The sequence below is a fragment of the Echiichthys vipera genome, assembly GCF_963691815.1.
Source record: "Echiichthys vipera genome assembly, contig: SCAFFOLD_142, whole genome shotgun sequence".
NCBI classification, from domain to species: Eukaryota; Metazoa; Chordata; class Actinopteri; order Perciformes; family Trachinidae; genus Echiichthys; species Echiichthys vipera.
The window spans coordinates 5001-21475 of NW_028154847.1; the positions used below are offsets into that span (position 1 = coordinate 5001).

At 41.5% G+C, this 16475-nt stretch overlaps 1 protein-coding gene across 1 annotated transcript in view; it reads right to left on the reverse strand.

Annotated features, from left to right (window-relative positions):
• The window catches only part of LOC310966308 (homeobox protein Meis1-like), a gene marked incomplete at its 3' end in the record, with an annotated part of 20973 nt that extends 4925 nt beyond the window's left edge, over nt 1-16048 (reverse strand). Inside the window, 8 exon segments of the mRNA XM_083940888.1 lie at nt 6309-6420; nt 8047-8193; nt 9270-9320; nt 10112-10162; nt 10292-10433; nt 10869-10942; nt 10944-11108; nt 15713-16048. Of these exon segments, the coding sequence (XP_083797014.1) occupies nt 6309-6420; nt 8047-8193; nt 9270-9320; nt 10112-10162; nt 10292-10433; nt 10869-10942; nt 10944-11108; nt 15713-15724 (754 nt within the window). The 5' untranslated portion in view covers nt 15725-16048.
• Nucleotides 16049-16475: the final 427 nt, after the last annotated feature.

Genomic DNA, 16475 nt, shown 5'->3' on the forward strand with positions numbered 1-16475 from the left:
TGAAGCCCAGGACATTTACCTTCCCCCTCCCCATATGGACCATATGTCCCTGATCCCTGATCCAGATCCAGATCTAGATCCAGATCCAGCTCGCTCACGTCAGCACGTCTCCTCCGAGCATGAGGCCTCGTTAAAGGCGTCCAACATTCACGTGCCTTCACTCGGGGACTTTCCCTGCACAGATTTCCCCAGTTGATGAGTGGATTCAAACCTGTGACCCTGCAGTCACGCCGGCCTGCCCCGCTGCGTTACCCTCTGCGTGCCCCCTCGTCCCCCCCCCCATCCCCCCTGCAGGTTTTTGGATAATGTGGCATTTCAAGTGCAAACCACTAAAAGCTGCGGCCCTGTGTTTTTACTGCACTTTCTCTGCCGGTTTAATGAGGCTCATTCTCTCCTCTGTGTTTTTAAGAGCGCGGGCCAAGGTGAGGCCGACGGTCCCCCGGCAGCCTGCAGCAGGAGCTCCGGGCCCTGCCCAGAGTCAGCGGTGGACCCGGGCCTCCCCGCGCCCCCACAGAGGCAGGCCTCTGCGGCGCAGCAGAGCCCGAGAAGGTGGAAATAATCATAAAAATGATGCGTAACTCCATAAACAAGCTCTCAGCCTCATTAGGCTGAACCGCAAGCTCCCCGAGGCTGATTTACACTCCCTCGCTCCCCTCGCTCCCCTCGCTCCCCTCGCTCCCCCGCTCTCCTCCAGAGAGCCGAGGGACGGGAGGGCAGAGCCGAACCGCTAATGGTTTGTGACAACTCGGCTTCACAACAACCTGTGAACTTCAGGAGGAGGAGGAGGAGGACGTCTGTGAGCGAAGACGAGAAGGAAAGAAGCGTTGAGGAGGAGGAGGAGGAGGAGGAGGGGGAGGAGGAGGAAGAGGAGGTGGAGGCGGAGGAGGACGACAACTGTGGACGAAGACGAGAAGGAAGGAAGCGTCGAGGAGGAGGAGGAGGAGGAGGAGGAGGAGGAGGAGGAGGAGGAGGAGGAGGAGGAGGAAGAGGAGGAGGAGGAGGAGGATGAGGAGGAGGAGGAGGAGGAGGAGGAGGAGGAGGACTCGTGTGATGAGTGATCACAGCTGCACCTGTGCTCTCACACCTGAGTTAAGCTTCAGATCAGACGTTTGAAGAAAACGAGAAAAGTCTAACTTTCAAACTAAGAGCTTTCATTTCAAACAGGATCAAATCATAGACTTGATTATGAAACTCGTGCTTTTTGCATTTAGAGACGTCGCGTTTGAATCTACGTGTCGAGCATGGTCCTGGCTTCCACGCCATCGACCAACGCTTCACGCTGAGCAGCAGGACGCCGTCACTTCAACCCGTTATGGTTTAATGTTCCGATTTAAAACATTTCAAACTCATTTTTACAATATTTCTCTTCATTTTTCTGGAGTTTCTGCTTCGACCCGATGATGAGGCGACAGCGGAGCAGCGTCTGGGAGCATTCAGAGGAGGAACCACGTGCTCTAACACTGCTGACGGGACACGTTCATGATGAAGCGACACAGCTGCGGCCTCATGTGTCATGAATCAAGTCAACACTCTGAGGAAATGACGTTTGGTTCCACCAAACAACAACAGCCCGATAAAAGAGGTCAAAGTTGGCCGAAGACGCATCGAGTGTTCCTGCACTTGTGTTTGAAGCATCTCTCTCTGCTCTGCACGTGGGAGATAAAGTTCAAGACGACCACATGAGACGCCCGGGCCGCCGCCGCCGCCACTGACTCTTTAAGAACGGTTTGTGCTCAGTTTTATGATCCGCGCCCCGTTTGGGCCAACGCTCACTGGAGAGAGAGAGAGAGAGAGAGAAGAGAGAGAGCGCGAGAGAGAGAGAGAGTGAGAGAGAGAGAGGGAGAGAGAGAGAGAGAGAGAGAGAGAGAGGGAGAGAGAGAGAGAGAGAGGGAGAGGGAGAGGGAGAGAGAGAGGGGGAGGCCACGGTGGGCGGGGTCGCATGAATGAACGCCAATCCAACGGTGACCTCACTGCCGAGGTCCTGCTGGGATAGAAATCACTGGAGCACGGAGGTGAAACTGAAGGAGTGAGACTTTAAAGGACGTACGTCTGAACGCATGAGGCCGAAACTCTGTGGACGCTTGGATTGTTGCAGCCGCCGCTCGTCTGGGTTCAGCTTCTGCAGCAGATGTTTGAAGAGCATCAACGAGGTCTGACCCCGATGCTGGTGATCGGGTCTGGAAACAGACTCTGCTTGCAAAATAAAAACATGGCGGCGCCCGTATCCTGGACATTTTGGCTTCACTTTTGTCGACGTGTTCTGACGAACACATCTTAGAAAATCCCACGTAAAGTTTAAACGGAAATTTGTAGAAATTCATATGAAAAAAACACGCAGACGGACGAAGGACCGGACCGGAAGTGAAAATACGTTAAAGCAGTAGTGCAACACGCACAAGAAACAATGATGCGTGACTGATTTTAGCCAACAAAGGTGATGGTTAGGCATGAAAGACACTTACAAAAGCAATAATGCTAACAAGGAAGTGCAACAACGCACAAAAAAACACCAACAGAAGGTGAGGGTTAGAGTTGGTCAGGAAAGACACTTGGTTAGCGTCAGAAAGAAGCCCGTGGATTGGTTTATACGGACGGGAATTAAAGCCCACTCCCCTGGATTAAAGCCCAGTTTTAGGAAACCGCCACGCCACCCTGCCTCCTTACGTCACACAATAGATACAGGGAATACGTAAACTGCATGAGAGCAGCAGGATCTTGTCAGACTCCAAATAATTTGTGTTTTTCGATCCACGATGATCCGACCAATCGGCGTCCTGTGAGGAGCTACTGGCAGCTGAGCGGAGAGGTGACGATGACACTCGTTCGGCTCCTAAAGAGGTTAGCTTAGATGCTGCAATAGCATCACTTTTATTTCTAAGCCTCTCAGCAGCTAAAACAAGCGCTTTTAGTGGACGCAGTTTTACATCGCAGCCTGTTGTTGTGTGTTGGGCGAATGGATCCACTGCTGTAACTGTTTGTTTAAGGTTGAATGTGTAGAATGAGTAGAGCAGCTCCATGTAGTGTCTCCAGATCGTCGTGTCAACAACAAAAAAGAAGTCCAGCAGTGGGGTTGCCAGGTTGGTCAGACCCGGCCCAGTAGCTCCAGGAGACCGGAGTCTGTTTGAGCCTGTTTGAACCCGTCCCCTCCAGAAAACCACAGCATCAAAACAAGGATTAGAGGAGTTTGACTGACAGTTAGCGTTAGCCGTTAGTGTTAGCCGTTCCAGCTAAGTGCAGATGAAAGTGATGTTAGCATCAAGGAGAAGCGTAGCCATGTGGGCGTGCGTTTGAATGGCGTTCCTCTCCTTTCTCTCAGTCCATGGAGTGAATGCTCGGCCTATAGTGACTCTGGTTGTTGCCCGTCTCCGCTCACTCAGCTGCTGGGACAAAGAACGCCCCCTTCACTGAGGCTCCCAAGCAGCTGCAGGATTGGCTAACTCCATTTCACCCAGTGCCAGCCTACAGTAGCTGCACCCAACAACAGACAACCCTGGCAACCAGCAAGGCCCAACGCTATTGGCTGCGACCATGGGAAACACAAGGGGACAGGAAGTCACTGTCAAAACGCCCCGTGTGAGGATTATTCTTTTAAAAATATAGCTTTTAATAAAGATTCTACAGATTCAGCGTCTCAGACATCGTTCTAGGAGGTAACTCAAACCCTCTCCATGCATTTCTGTATGAGCACACATTAAACACATTAAACACATTAAACACATTAAACACATTAAACACATTAAACACATTAAACACATTAAACACATTAAACACATTAAACACATTAAACACATTAAACACATTAAACACATTAAACACATTACATCTGTGAGCTTTAGAGGTGTATTTTTAAATTCTGCACGGCTTGTATCCCCCTGCTTTTACGCTAAGCTAGGCTAACCACATCTGACTCCAGCTCTGTACTGACATTGGTCTTGGAAAGGAACGCCATCTCTCTCTCTCTCTCTCTCTCTCTCCCTCTCTCTCTCTCTCTCTCTCTCTCTCTCTCTCCCTCTCCCTCTCTCTCTCTCTCCCTCTCTCTCTCACACACACAAGAACAAATGGGACGACAGAGTTATGGTCCTCTATGCTGAGGACGTGTTTCTCTGTTTATGTTCACCAGGACGGCAAATTAACACCTACAGCCGCGGCCAAACCTGCCGGGGAGTTTGGCCGCGGCCCCGGAGTTAGCCCGCAGTCAGCGGATGGCATTTGAATTCCTGCTGAACTGAGGTTTTTTTCAGTCACGTCAAAGAAATCTTTATTATTAACCACACTTGGCTGCGTTGCGGAGGTCATCTGGGGAGCTGGCTGCGTGTGCGCGGTGTTTGAATATCTGCGAGCCAGCGCGGAGCGAGACGAGGCAGCCTGAGGTCTGGCTGCTGAGGACGGTGTGTAGCTGTGACACAGTCTGTCTTTGGTTTCAGAGACTGTCCAAAAACAACCGCAGCCACAGCTTCGGATCCAGAATCCACTTAAAGCTGCGTTCTCTCTAATGTTCACTTAAAGCTGCGTTCTCTCTAATGTACACTTAAAGCTGCATTCTCTCTAATGTCCAGCAGGAGGAGACTCCACTTAAAGCTGCATTCTCTCTAATGTCCAGCAGGAGGAGACTCCACTTAAAGCTGCATTCTCTCTAATGTCCAGCAGGAGGAGACTCCACTTAAAGCTGCATTCTCAGACAGAAACATTTTGTCCGTTCCAACATGTGGAGACACTTTCTGTGTTTTCATAACGGTTTAAAATCCGAATGTATATAAATTCTGTAAATGCACATTTCAGTGCGAGTGTGTGCACCTCATGCTGTGTTATTTCTATTTCCCTGTGTGTGTGTGTGTGTGTGTGTGTGTGTGTGTGTGTGTGTGTGTGTGTGTGTGTGTGTGTGTGTGTGTCTGGGACATAAAGCGTTCTTTCTTTCAGCTCTGCTTCGAGCTCACGTCGTCTGTCAGCCTTCATCACTCTCTCTCTCCGTTTCCTCCGCGGCCTCACGTCGAGTCCAACATGTCGGGGAAAACTTCTGCCACACTTCACGAACTTCTCTCCTCTTACACGCGCACACGTCTACGTTTACTCAAGTATTACAGGAACTGTATCCTCATACTCAGCTACATCTGTGTGACAGCTTCAGTTTCTATGCAGATGACAGTCTTTCATCTCCTTCCTGTCCAGTGAAAAACACGGATCTCCAGATGTTTGTGATGAACTGAAGGAGGAAGTTTTACTTTTTCAGACTAAAGTCGTAGTGTTTCAGACTAAAGTCGTAGTGTTTCAGACTAAAGTCGTAGTGTTTCAGACTAAAGTCGTAGCGTTTCAGACTAAAGTCGTAGCGTTTCAGACTAAAGTCGTAGCGTTTCAGACTAAAGTCGTAGTGTTTCAGACTAAAGTCGTAGTGTTTCAGACTAAAGTCGTAGCGTTTCAGACTAAAGTCGTAGTGTTTCAGACTAAAGTCGTAGTGTTTCAGACTAAAGTCGTAGTGTTTTCAGACTAAAGTCGTAGTGTTTCAGACTAAAGTCGTAGCGTTTCAGACTAAAGTCGTAGTTTCAGACTAAAGTCGTAGCGTTTCAGACTAAAGTCGTAGTGTTTTCAGACTAAAGTCGTAGTGTTTCAGACTAAAGTCGTAGTGTTTTCAGACTAAAGTCGTAGTGTTTTCAGACTAAAGTCGTAGTGTTTCAGACTAAAGTCGTAGTGTTTCAGACTAAAGTCGTAGTGTTTCAGACTAAAGTCGTAGTGTTTCAGACTAAAGTCGTAGAGTTTCAGACTAAAGTCGTAGCGTTTCAGACTAAAGTCGTAGCGTTTCAGACTAAAGTCGTAGTGTTTTCAGACTAAAGTCGTAGTGTTTCAGACTAAAGTCGTAGTGTTTTCAGACTAAAGTCGTAGTGTTTTCAGACTAAAGTCGTAGTGTTTCAGACTAAAGTCGTAGTGTTTCAGACTAAAGTCGTAGTGTTTCAGACTAAAGTCGTAGTGTTTCAGACTAAAGTCGTAGCGTTTCAGACTAAAGTCGTAGCGTTTCAGACTAAAGTCGTAGCGTTTCAGACTAAAGTCGTAGTGTTTCAGACTAAAGTCGTAGTGTTTCAGACTAAATTCGTAGCGTTTCAGACTAAAGTCGTAGCGTTTCAGACTAAAGTCGTAGTGTTTCAGACTAAAGTCGTAGCGTTTCAGACTAAAGTCGTAGTGTTTCAGACTAAAGTCGTAGCGTTTCAGACTAAAGTCGTAGCGTTTCAGGACTTTAACTCGTAGTGGAGGATTTTCACAGTGTGATATCTGGAGTAAAGGATCTGAAGACGTCTTCCTCGCTCTGTCAGTCATCTCACCTTGTTCGCTGCTGTTGTCGCCGCTGTGAGACGTGTGTCCACCGCTGGACGGTCCCGGCGTCCCGGCCGACCGGATGGACGCAGCGTCGTCGTGATCTCTGCTCCATGAGAGCTGCAGGAGAGAAGACGCAGACGGATAAATAATCGGGATAAGAAGTGATCAGATCTGACAGAGAGAAGGGAAATATATATAACACACGTGTGCAGGTGAGGTAGGAACCCTGTACACATAAAGATATAAAGATATAAGGATATAAAGATATATGTAAATACAAATATATATTTTAATAAAACATGCGACATGCGTAACTGCATTTAAAGAAACAGCACTATGTTAAAAACTGATGTATTTTCAGATGTTCTAGTATATAAAGACATATTTAGAGATCAAACCCTGACTCTTTTGCGTCTAAAAGTCGTAGTAATAAAGATATGTATATTTATTTATATATATAAAACATGCAGCATAGATAACTGCATTTAAAGAAACAGCTCCATGTGGAAAGATGAGCAAAACGAAACCTTTTTATTCCAGACTCTGGATAAAGACATGAATAATCACACGGCTGCTGCAGGATAGAAAGTAACTGAGTACATTTACTCAAGTACTGTACTTAAGTACAAATTTAAGGAACTTTTACTTTACTTAACAAAATTAAACCTGAAGAAATGACATTTAAGTTGCACTTGACAAGAAGCAACTGTGTGCGTCCGTGTTGATCCGTCCAAAGTTTCATCTGAAGTTTTAAAGATGCTTAACTTATTATCAGGTCGCTCAGAGAACGCAGTCTTACAAACATGTTGTATTTGTATATTGCCCTTTATTTAACCAGGAATATTCCCACTGAGATTTAAAACCTGGCCAAGACAGCAGCAGAAACAACAAGTTTCACATTTAAAACTAAAACAACACAAAGCTAAACACGATAAATCAACAACATCAAAAATAAAAACAGCAGATCGGTGCTCAGAGACCGTTTAAAAAGTCCTTAATCCTGCTTTACATTTACAAAAACAGTACATTTTATTGATAATTCTAATGTACATTTTATGATATAATGAAGTATTATAGTACTTATATACCCAGAAGTATACAAAGTATCCCAATTAGTCTCTACGCTGATGACTCTCACGTATTTGTGATAAAAATATAATAAAAATATAACACTTTTAACGTAATGAGTACATTTACTTTTAATACTTCAGCCCTTTAAATTCATTAAACTATAAAAAATAATAAAAGTATTTGAATTGTGTCATAAAGTTATCGAGTTAAGTACATTTTATTCATAATACTAATGTACATTTTTATGATATAATGAAGTATTATAGCACTTATATACCCAGTAGTATACAAAGTATCACGATTTGTCTCTACGCTGATGACTCTCACGTATTTGTGATAAAAATATAATAATAATTTAACACTTTTAACGTAATGAGTACATTTACTTTTCATATTTCAACCTTTTAAGCTCATTAAACTATAAAAAATAATAATAAAAGTATTGAAATTGTGTCATAAATTAAAGAGAAATACAAAAATTGAAATTGAAAAACAGTTTTACGTCCAATTTTACACAAAATCTACTCACCCAAAAGATTTCTAAATATAGACACACGAGCAAAATATTTCTTAACGCTCCTCAGTTATTTTAAGGATGTAAATATTTATAATAGCGCGGTGACTCCGTGTGAATCAGCACCAGAACAATAAGTCGTGACGGGCAGAACTCACCTGATCCGCGTTGTTCCCTGACGACCTGATGAAATCCTCGCTGTCCGATTTGTTTCCGTCTCGGTCGTCGATGACCAGGTCGATCGGCATTTTCCCTTTCAGACAGCTGATGTAACGATGACAGAAGTTATCGCAGAGCTCGTGAACCTGGAACCAAGGATATAGATTTAGAAAAAACAGACTTTTTAGTTTGAATAGTTTCACACTTTCAGTTATTACAGTTATTATACACACATATATATAAATATACACTTATATACACACACACGTATATGTATATAACTGAGAACAGTTACCAAATACTGCACTTAGCTAAATTTGAGCTGCTATTCCACGACATCTATAATGGAAATACCATTAAATATCATTTATTACTCCACTACATTTATTTAAAACTTAATTATTGTTTAAACATAAAGAATCATATTTGTTTTTATGATATAATGAAGTATTTTAGTACTTATGTACCCAGTAAGTATCACAATTAGTCTCTACGCTGATTGACTCTCACATATTTGTGATAAAAATATAATAATAATATAACACTTTTAACTTAATGAGTACATTTACTTTTAATACTTCAGCCCTTTAAACTCAATAAACTATAAAAAATAATAAAAGTATGGAAATTCTGTCATAAATTAAAAAGAGAAATACAAAAATTGAGATTGAAAAACATTTTTTTCCGTCCAATTTTACACAAAATCTACTAACCCAAAGGATTTTCGGTGTATTTTTATTATATTTTTTATCACAAATACGTGAGAGTCATCAGCGTAGAGACTAATTGTGATACTTACTGGGTATATAAGTACTATAATACTTCATTATAGCATAAAAACATACATTAGTATTATCAATAAAATGTACTTAACTCGTTAAACACGGAGCTCGTCATCACAAGCTCAAAACGTGACGACGAGCTCCGAGTTTAACGAGTTAAGAACATTTTATTGATACTTCTAATGCACGTTTTTATCGTAACATTTTGAATTGTTGTACTTAGAGTGGCGTATTTTCAGACGTGCGTATTTTCAGACGTGCGTATTTCGACTTGTATATCTGCGTACGTCTTTCACCGCCGCGTGTCGATACATAATGGATAAAACTCTGTGAACGTTAAAGTGATTTTACTGAATATCGTAAAATCCCAGCGGTCAGGATTGAACATAGATTTGCATCTTTGCGTTTATACTTTGTCGGTTAAATGTGAGGTTTCCGACCTTCTCCAGCTCCAGCAGGTGGAAGCGCAGCACTTGTATCGACTGGATCATCTACGGAAACACAAAACAATAGAAATATAATAAAATTGTCCTCTAGGAGGCCTAAACGTGTGCTTAAGTGTCCTCTAGGAGCATAAACGTGTGTTAAAGTGTCCTCTAGGAGCCTAAACGTGTGCTAAAGTGTCCTCTAGGAGCATAAACGTGTGCTAAAGTGTCCTCTAGAGCATAAACGTGTGCTAAAGTGTCCTCTAGGAGCATAAACGTGTGTTAAAGTGTCCTCTAGGAGCATTAACGTGTGCTGAAGTGTCCTCTAGGAGCATAAACATGTGCTAAAGTGTCCTCTAGGAGCCTAAACGTGTGCTAAAGTGTCCTCTAGGAGCATTAACGTGTGCTAAAGTGTCCTCTAGGAGCATAAACGTGTGTTAAAGTGTCCTCTAGGAGCCTAAACGTGTGTTAAAGTGTCCTCTAGGAGCCTAAACGTGTGCTAAAGTGTCCTCTAGGAGCATTAACGTGTGCTAAAGTGTCCTCTAGGAGCATTAACGTGTGCTAAAGTGTCCTCTAGGAGCATAAACATGTGCTAAAGTGTCCTCTAGGAGCCTAAACGTGTGCTAAAGTGTCCTCTAGGAGCATTAACGTGTGCTAAAGTGTCCTCTAGGAGCATAAACGTGTGTTAAAGTGTCCTCTAGGAGCCTAAACGTGTGTTAAAGTGTCCTCTAGGAGCATTAACGTGTGCTAAAGTGTCCTCTAGGAGCATAAACGTGTGTTAAAGTGTCCTCTAGGAGCCTAAACGTGTGTTAAAGTGTCCTCTAGGAGCATAAACGTGTGCTAAAGTGCGTACGTACCACGTTATCCAGCTCTGGGTTTGAGGAGAACAGCGGCCGCTCTGATCGGATCTGCACACAGGAAACAGGTCAGTTATCGTCCATTATTGACGCCATGAGGTGAAAATACGTTGTCCGTAAACGCCCGTGATTCTGTGGATCCTGGATCCGTCTAACACCTGGGACCCAACGTCTCCGTACCTGTTTGGAGAAGACGGCGATGTCCTCGTTGAAGGAGTCAGAGGAGCAGACGTCCCCGCCGGCCACGCCGCTCTCTCTCGGCGTGCAGGTCGCCAACTCACATTTCTCAAAAATCAGTGCGAGCAGCGGGAATAAGGGATGACTGAGAGAGAGAGAGAGAGAGAGAGAGAGAGAGAGAGAGAGAGAGAGAGAGAGAGAGAGAGAGAGAGAGAGAGAGAGAGAGAGAGAGAGGGAGAGAGAGAGAGAGAGAGAGGGGGGAGAGAGAGGAAGAGTGAGAGAGAGAGAGAGAGGGAGAGAGAGGAAGAGAGAGAGAGAGAGAGAGAGAGAGAGAGGGAGAGAGAGAGAGAGAGAGAGAGAGAGAGAGAGAGAGAGAGAGAGAGGAAGAGAGAGAGAGAGAGAGAGAGAGAGAGAGAGAGAGAGAGAGAGGGAGGAGAGAGAAAAGGAGAGAGAGAGAGAGAGAGAGAGAGAGAGAGAGAGAGAGAGAGAGAGAAGACAAAAGGTGACAATTAAGTTTAGTCTCTAAAGGTGACGGTTAAGTTAAGTCTAGCTTGTGAAGCATCAGTTTTTGTCATCTTACCCATAAATGGCGTCCTTGTCCCTCTTGACGGCGTCCCCAGCTGTGGCGCTGCTGCTGCTGCTTGCTGAGGGGGGGCTGGTTGTACTGGTGTGGAGGGTACGGACCAGCGGCGGCGGCGGCGGCTGCTGCCATGTGCACGGCCTGCAGAGAGCGGGCGGCGTGGTGGTGGTGGTGATGGTGTCGGGGGTCTCCGTACACCCCACCCACCCCCTCCAGCCCGTAGTGGGCCAGGTCCTCATACTGGAACAGAGAGGAGACACGAGTGACCTTTGACCTCTGGAGGAGCTGCTGACGGACACTGGGGCAGTTTTCCTCTAGGAGCATAAACGTGTGCTAAAGTGTCCTCTAGGAGCATAAACGTGTGTTAAAGTGTCCTCTAGGAGCATAAACGTGTGTTAAAGTGTCCTCTAGAGCATAAACGTGTGTTAAAGTGTCCTCTAGGAGCATAAACGTGTGTTAAAGTGTCCTCTAGGAGCATAAACGTGTGTTAAAGTGTCCTCTAGGAGCATAAACCTGTGTTAAAGTGTCCTCTAGGAGCATAAACGTGTGTTAAAGTGTCCTCTAGGAGCATAAACGTGTGCTAAAGTGTCCTCTAGGAGCATAAACGTGTGTTAAAGTGTCCTCTAGGAGCCTAAACGTGTGCTAAAGTGTCCTCTAGGAGCATAAACGTGTGTTAAAGTGTCCTCTAGGAGCCTAAACGTTGTGCTAAAGTGTCCTCTAGGAGCCTAAACGTGTGCTAAAGTGTCCTCTAGGAGCATAAACGTGTGTTAAAGTGTCGTCTAGGAGCATAACCTGTGTTAAAGTGTCCTCTAGGAGCATAAACGTGTGCTAAAGTGTCCTCTAGGAGCATAAACGTGTGCTAAAGTGTCCTCTAGGAGAATAAACGTGTGCTAAAGTGCCCTCTAGGAGCATAAACGTGTGCTAAAGTGTCCTCTAGGAGCATAAACGCGTGTTAAAGTGTCCTCTAGGAGCATAAACGTGTGTTAAAGTGTCCTCTAGGAGCATAAACGTGTGTTAAAGTGTCCTCTAGGAGCATAAACGTGTGTTAAGTGTCCTCTAGGAGCATAAACGTGTGCTAAAGTGCCCTCTAGGAGCATAAACGTGTGTTAAAGTGCCCTCTAGGAGCATAAACGTGTGCTAAAGTGTCCTCTAGGAGCATAAACGTGTGTTAAAGTGTCCTCTAGGAGCATAAACGTGTGCTAAAGTGTCCTCTAGGAGCATAAACGTGTGTTAAAGTGTCCTCTAGGAGCATAAACGTGTGCTAAAGTGTCCTCTAGGAGCATAAACGTGTGCTAAAGTGTCCTCTAGGAGCATAAACGTGTGCTAAAGTGTCCTCTAGGAGCATAAACGTGTGCTAAAGTGTCCTCTAGGAGCATAAACGTGTGTTAAAGTGTCCTCTAGGAGCATAAACGTGTGCTAAAGTGTCCTCTAGGAGCATAAACGTGTGCTAAAGTGTCCTCTAGGAGCATAAACGTGTGTTAAAGTGTCCTCTAGGAGCATAAACGTGTGCTAAAGTGTCCTCTAGGAGCATAACGTGTGCTAAAGTGTCCTCTAGGAGCATAAACGTGTGTTAAAGTGTCGTCTAGGAGCATAAACGTGTGTTAAAGTGTCCTCTAGGAGCATAAACATGTGTTAAAGTGTCGTCTAGGAGCATAAACCTGTGTTAAAGTGTCCTCTAGTAGCATAAACGTGTGTTAAAGTGTCCTCTAGGAGCATAAACTGAAGTCGACAGCTGCAGAAAATGAACTCACGTCAGAAAGAAACAGAAACTTTTTGGATTTTGTGCCTAAAAACAAAAAGAGTCGAAGTTTTTTTCAGATTTGAAATTAAAAAAATTTTGAAAGGCAACAAAAGCTGTTCCTGTTTTTTTGTCCACCCCCTGCTCTCTTCAGTACGTCAATAATGTTATTTAAACTTTTGTATTTATAAAGTTTATTCTCATCATAATTTCATTCTTTTTTTGATTTTTCAATCGGATAAAAGTATAAAACTTTTGCTTTTCAAAATAAAAGCACTCAGAAACATTAGAATATTTCAGTTTTACCCAAATTAAATTAAGAAATTAAAAAAAACGTCTCTAAAAACAAAACATAACAGAACTGTTGAGTTTAAATATTATATTTATATTAAATATATTAATATTTACTTTAGGGATTTTGTTTCATTTTTTTATTTCTCTTTTCCAGATTAAATAAATCGGACTTTTCAAACTAAAATCACAAAGAAACTTCTTAAAAGAATAAAAGAATCATTTCAGAAGTTTGACACAAATTTTAAAAACGGAGACAATAAAAATAAAAAATCAACATTTAGAAAAAAAATCAACTTTTAATTAAAAAAGTGAAGTTTTTTAATTATTGTGTTGCGAAGGTGTTCCTATTATTTTGGCCACTCCACTGTGAAAAATAATGATAATTAATAATTTGATGCTTTAGTAAAATATTATTATTTCAACTCTGAAACACTGATTAAATTATTATATTCTTATTTTTTAATCAGATTTTTGATCAAAGAAAAATAAAAAGTAGAAAAAAAGTCAAATTTCAAAGTTTTACACAAATTAAATTAAAGTTTTAAACCAAAACTGAACTTTTGTGTTTAAATACGTGTTGTGTTATTTCACTTCATGTTTCTAATATATATATATTTATTAATTAATAAATATATTAATATTATAATAATATTTACAGTTAAAAATCAAACTTCAAACACAAACTCGATCATATTTCATCAGTTTCACTTTCAGAGCTCAGGTGTTCTTATTATTATGTCCACCCCGTGTTCACTTTGAAAGATTCATAAACTTTATTTTACTGAGAAATAAAACTTTGTTTCTTTTCTCACTGAAAAAACTTTAAAACGTGACAAAAACTTTATTAATCTTTTTCAAAAAGATGCAAAATGAGTAAAAACAGCAAATATTCATAAAACTTCATAATAAAGTTTAATTCACCTTAAATCTGCTGAATGTTCAGAAAGAAAACAGAGATTGTTGTAAAATGTTTTGGATTTGAGTTGATTTCGAACATTTATTCATAAATTTAAGGTTTTGTGATAAAAACAAAAGTTTAAAAGTTTAAAAGATGCAAAAACATTAAAACTTAAAAGTCAAAAAAGCTTCTGAGCAGTTTGTTTTTTAACTGAAGCAACTTTTAAAAGTTAAAGATAATATCTAATAATATAATATATGGGGTTTCTTTCCTTGTTAAAGATAATATTTAATATGAATTAATAATGTTATAAATCAGGTTTTTATTTTATTTAACATTAAATATTAAAGAGAAACTTTATAAAATATTTGAATCTCAAAGAAAAAACACGTTTTTATTCCATAACAGAAACTTTTATGATTTTAGTTTTATCCATAAAAAGTTATTTATACATAAATATATTAATTATATATATATATTATATTTAATATTCTGATTCTATTACAGACTTTTGTTTCTGAACATTCATTAAAAACAACAAAAACATGAATTATGTTTTATTTAAATACAATTAAAGACAAAGTTTCGATTGTTTTAGTTCGTTTTAAACACTTTTGATCTTTTAGTTTATTAAATATATAAATATAATTATAATTTTTCATGTTTCAAACTCTTTTAAATACAAGACAAAAAAAAAAAAAAACGCGTTTTACTTTTAAACTTTTAATTAGTTTCAGTTTAAAAACAAAAACCAAAACGTTTCAGAACCGATGAGATTTTATTAAAAACAACATTTTAAACACATGAATCTGAAACTACAGAGTGTGTGTGTGAGTGTGTGTGTGTGTGTGTGTGTGTGTGTGTGTGTGTGTGTGTGTGTGTGTGTGTGTGTGTGTGTGTGTGTGTGTGTGTGTGTGTGTGTGTGAAACTGGTTTTATTCAAGTGTTTGTTTCCGGCTGAAAGGATTAAAATCAACCGTGAAACAAACGAAATCAAACACACACACACACACACACAGACACACTCACACACACACACACACACACACACACACACACACACACATTAGAAACTCTAAACTAAATGAAAGTTTGAAAATAAAAAGTTATAAAAAGTTTCTCAAAGTTCGTTTATTTTATTAGAATGATGCTTTTTAACTTTAGCTTCTTTTTTATTTTCTATATAAATATATTTATTTATAATTATCAACTGAACCCAGGGGCATAAATAATAATATAAATAATATATAAATATAAATATAAAAGAATAAATACATAAATACATAAATAATAAACAAACTGAGACAAAAACACAGAAAAGACGCAAAATAAATAAAGTTCAGAAGTTTTGTTGAAGAATAAAATGTTGTTTTTGTCATAAATCAGATTTTTTTAAAACGCATTAAAGGTCTTAATGTTTATTATTGATGTTTATTTCACATGTATTTTAAAAATATTGATATGATTTATGATTTAGACCCTAAAATGTTTAATTTTTATGAAAGTTAATGATCTTTTTTTATTTCTCACTTTGTGAAACTTTGAGTTTTATTCAAAGATTTGATTTAATTAAATAAAAAATAAAGTTTAGTTTTAGGTTCATTTAGAAATATTTGAATTAAAAACTAAAGAAAACTCAAATATTTTATATAAAACTTAAAGAAAACTCAAATATTTTATATAAAAATAAAGAAAAACTCAAATATTTTATATAAAAATAAAGAAAAACTCAGATGTTTGTGTTTTAAAGCAGCGCGCGCGCGGAGCGGGTCTCGTTTTCACGCGCAGGAGAAAGTTCTGGATTTTTAGTTTCGGGCCTTAAAACTGTGAATAATCATGTTTAATAATAAAGAAGTGTAATATTAATATAAACTATATTTCCAGTGACGGTTATGGAAGTGTTGAGTTTACGCACCCGCTGCGCCATCGCCGCGTCTCTGCGCCCGGACTCCAGGTGACTCCCGCCGCGGGGCAAAACACATCCAAGTCCCCGGTACCGGAGCAGTGATCACTTAATCCCGGGAGGAGCGCGTGGGACCGAGTGGAGCCGCGGAGAGAAGCGCACAAACACGCGGAGAGCAGTGGCGGCGGGTCCCCGCAGGCTCCGCTCCCCCTCCGGCAGCACCAGCCCGGAGAGACGCTCCTGCTCCCGGCCTCCGACCAACAACCCTCCGACCCTCCGACCCTCCGACCGGTCAGTCAGTGCGCAGTGTCCGCTCAGGTCACATCCAGTCCGGGGGAAAGAAGTGAGGCGGAGCCGCCCGCTGCGCTCTGAGCCGGGGCCGTGCGGCGCTGCCTTCTGCGCGGAGGTGCGTTCAAATCCCCATCGCGGCTCCGGCGGAGCGGCTCCCTCCTCCGCCAGGGTGTGTGTGTGTGTGTGTGTGTGTGTGTGTGTGTGTGTGTGTGTGTGTGTGTGGGGGGGGGGGGGGGGGGTGCAGTTTGTTTTCTCACTTAAAGCGGCAGAGACTCAGGCGCGCCCCCGCAGCTTCCAAAAGACTTGCAAATGCGCGCGGCCGCGAGGAAAAACACGTCTGGATTTAAAAGTGAATAAAGTTTAAAGTCTGAAGTTTTTGATTTGATTTCATTACATTTTAATAATCCTCAGCCCCCAAAGACCAACACCTGTCATTTTGCATCTATTTTTAGTCATTTTGCATCTTTTTGTGGTGGTTTTGCAT